The 1,897-nt window shown below is 51.9% G+C and overlaps 1 protein-coding gene across 1 annotated transcript; it reads right to left on the bottom strand.

Moving 5' to 3' along the window:
• Window positions 1-222: 222 nt before the first annotated feature.
• Window positions 223-1,141, bottom strand: LOC123399634 (cyclin-dependent protein kinase inhibitor SMR6-like). Its single transcript, XM_045094026.1, has one exon. It carries the CDS (start codon window positions 1,000-1,002, stop codon window positions 589-591), a length of 414 nt encoding a protein of 137 aa, XP_044949961.1. The 5' UTR covers window positions 1,003-1,141; the 3' UTR covers window positions 223-588.
• Window positions 1,142-1,897: the final 756 nt, after the last annotated feature.

Below are 1,897 nucleotides of genomic sequence, written 5' to 3'. Positions count from 1 at the left end.
CACGATCGCCACCGAAATCTCCATGGATTAATTAGTGGGAGCGGCGGATCCATCCGCCCGAATTCATTAGTCGCTTCGACCGTCTCATCCTTCATGCGGCAGGCAGCTTGGGCAGCCGGCCGCATCCGCCATGTTCTCAGCGGCGGATTGGCGACGAGAGGATTCTTTCTGGCTAAATTGGAACATGGAGGGCAGGAACTGAAGATAATTGCACAATTCTGGTGGTAGCTATCACAATTAATTAATCACCGGGATCTCTCTGAATTTTCTTACAACCTTCTTCCGCCATTAACGACCTCCGCCCAGTAAGTAATTAGCAACCTACTGTACTTTATTATACAGCTGCTGCATCAGTATTTCACAGAGCCATGGCAAGAAGGAAGCACACATACTGAAATTCTAAGAACAACACCTTATTTATGTATATGATGAGGAGACAGAAGCATAATTTATACCATGGCCACGCACCCAAGAACGGAGAGGAGAGAAAGAAGCAGGGAGCGAGAGAACTGGGAGAATTCTCCATGGGATTGATCGACCGGACAGGGAGGCCGGTGCCAATTCTCGCGCGGCGGCCAGATCGCGGCCTCACGACGCCCGGATCCGCTTCTCGGCGGGCATGGGCATGGGCATGGGCATCGACCGGAACACGGTGGAGAGGTCCCGCGGGACGGCGAGGCACACCCGCGCCGTCGTCGTCGTCGTCAGCGTCGGCCGCGACTTCCGCTTGACCGCCGGGAGCCGGGGCGCCGGCGGCTTGCGCGGCGCCGGCGGGCACTCCTTGGGCAGCCGAATCCTGCAGTCCTTGGACGTGGGCGTCGACGGCTCCTTCTTCTCCTCCGCCGCCGCGGCCTTCGTCTTGTCCTCCGCTGCTGCCGACTCCTGCGTGGACGACGCCGGCGACGGAGAGGCCGAGGCGGCGTCGGCGGGCAGCGAGGGGGCCAAAGGCGCCGTCTTGATCGGCGGCAGCGACGCCAGGCCCTGGCCGGCGGAAGAGGCCATTGCTGTCGGCCGGATCGGCGGTGGAAATTCTCGGCGCGCGCGCGAGTGGGTGCGGAATGGGATCGAATTCTTGTTCTCCGGTGGTGGGTGCAAGGGCAAGAAGTGGGTAAAAAAAAGGAACACAGGAAAGAGAGAGGTTGGGGGCTGCAGGCCTGTAGCGCCAAGCCGTTAAATAGTAGCGGCACCGAATAGAGGACGGAGACAGGGACGCCAAGGAAAAGAAAATCATTCACGAGGGTGTAATTGCAAACTCTGTGGGGGGCTTATTAGTTTGCCATGAGTTATATCCTTATTAACTGCTGACAGCCAGTGGTAGTCCTGTTTATTACAATGACTGAATTTTACTTAAGTAGGGGGCAAGACTTTTGTGCATTTTTGCAAAGGGGTCCTCGAATTCTCAAGCCCTCTATGATTTGCAATGTCACATACTACCACATTTGAATCGTGCAAGTTGTGTTAAATTCCATTTGATCGCATCACAAGTAAAATAAATAATTCTTTCTAACAGGGTATGAATCAATACGAATTCTCGGCTTCGTGAAATTGGCTATGGCCTCGGTTACTTCCTTCCATCTCAATATATAAATCAGCATAATTCACCCCAACTATTACTAGCATGGCGCAAAATTTGCACCGATGATATGCACGTAACTCCAACGAATCCAATAGCTACTCCCTCCATTTTCACAAACAATTTTTTTACTGAACGTAACAAATAGCCATCAAGTTCAAGTAATGTCGACGAAACTGGATGAAGCCATATCCTATTTACCCCGCAATAAAGTTTGCGTCTAGCTGCTAGATATGTGTGGTAGAAAAATTATTCATACCAGGAAAACATTGCATTATTATTTGGAAAACTTGAAAGGTTAGAGTAGCATGTACATTTGGTGTG

The sequence above is a fragment of the Hordeum vulgare genome, chromosome 5H (genome assembly GCF_904849725.1).
Source record: "Hordeum vulgare subsp. vulgare chromosome 5H, MorexV3_pseudomolecules_assembly, whole genome shotgun sequence".
Lineage (NCBI taxonomy): Eukaryota > Viridiplantae > Streptophyta > Magnoliopsida > Poales > Poaceae > Hordeum > Hordeum vulgare.
This window is presented reverse-complemented; position numbering and strand designations above follow the sequence as displayed.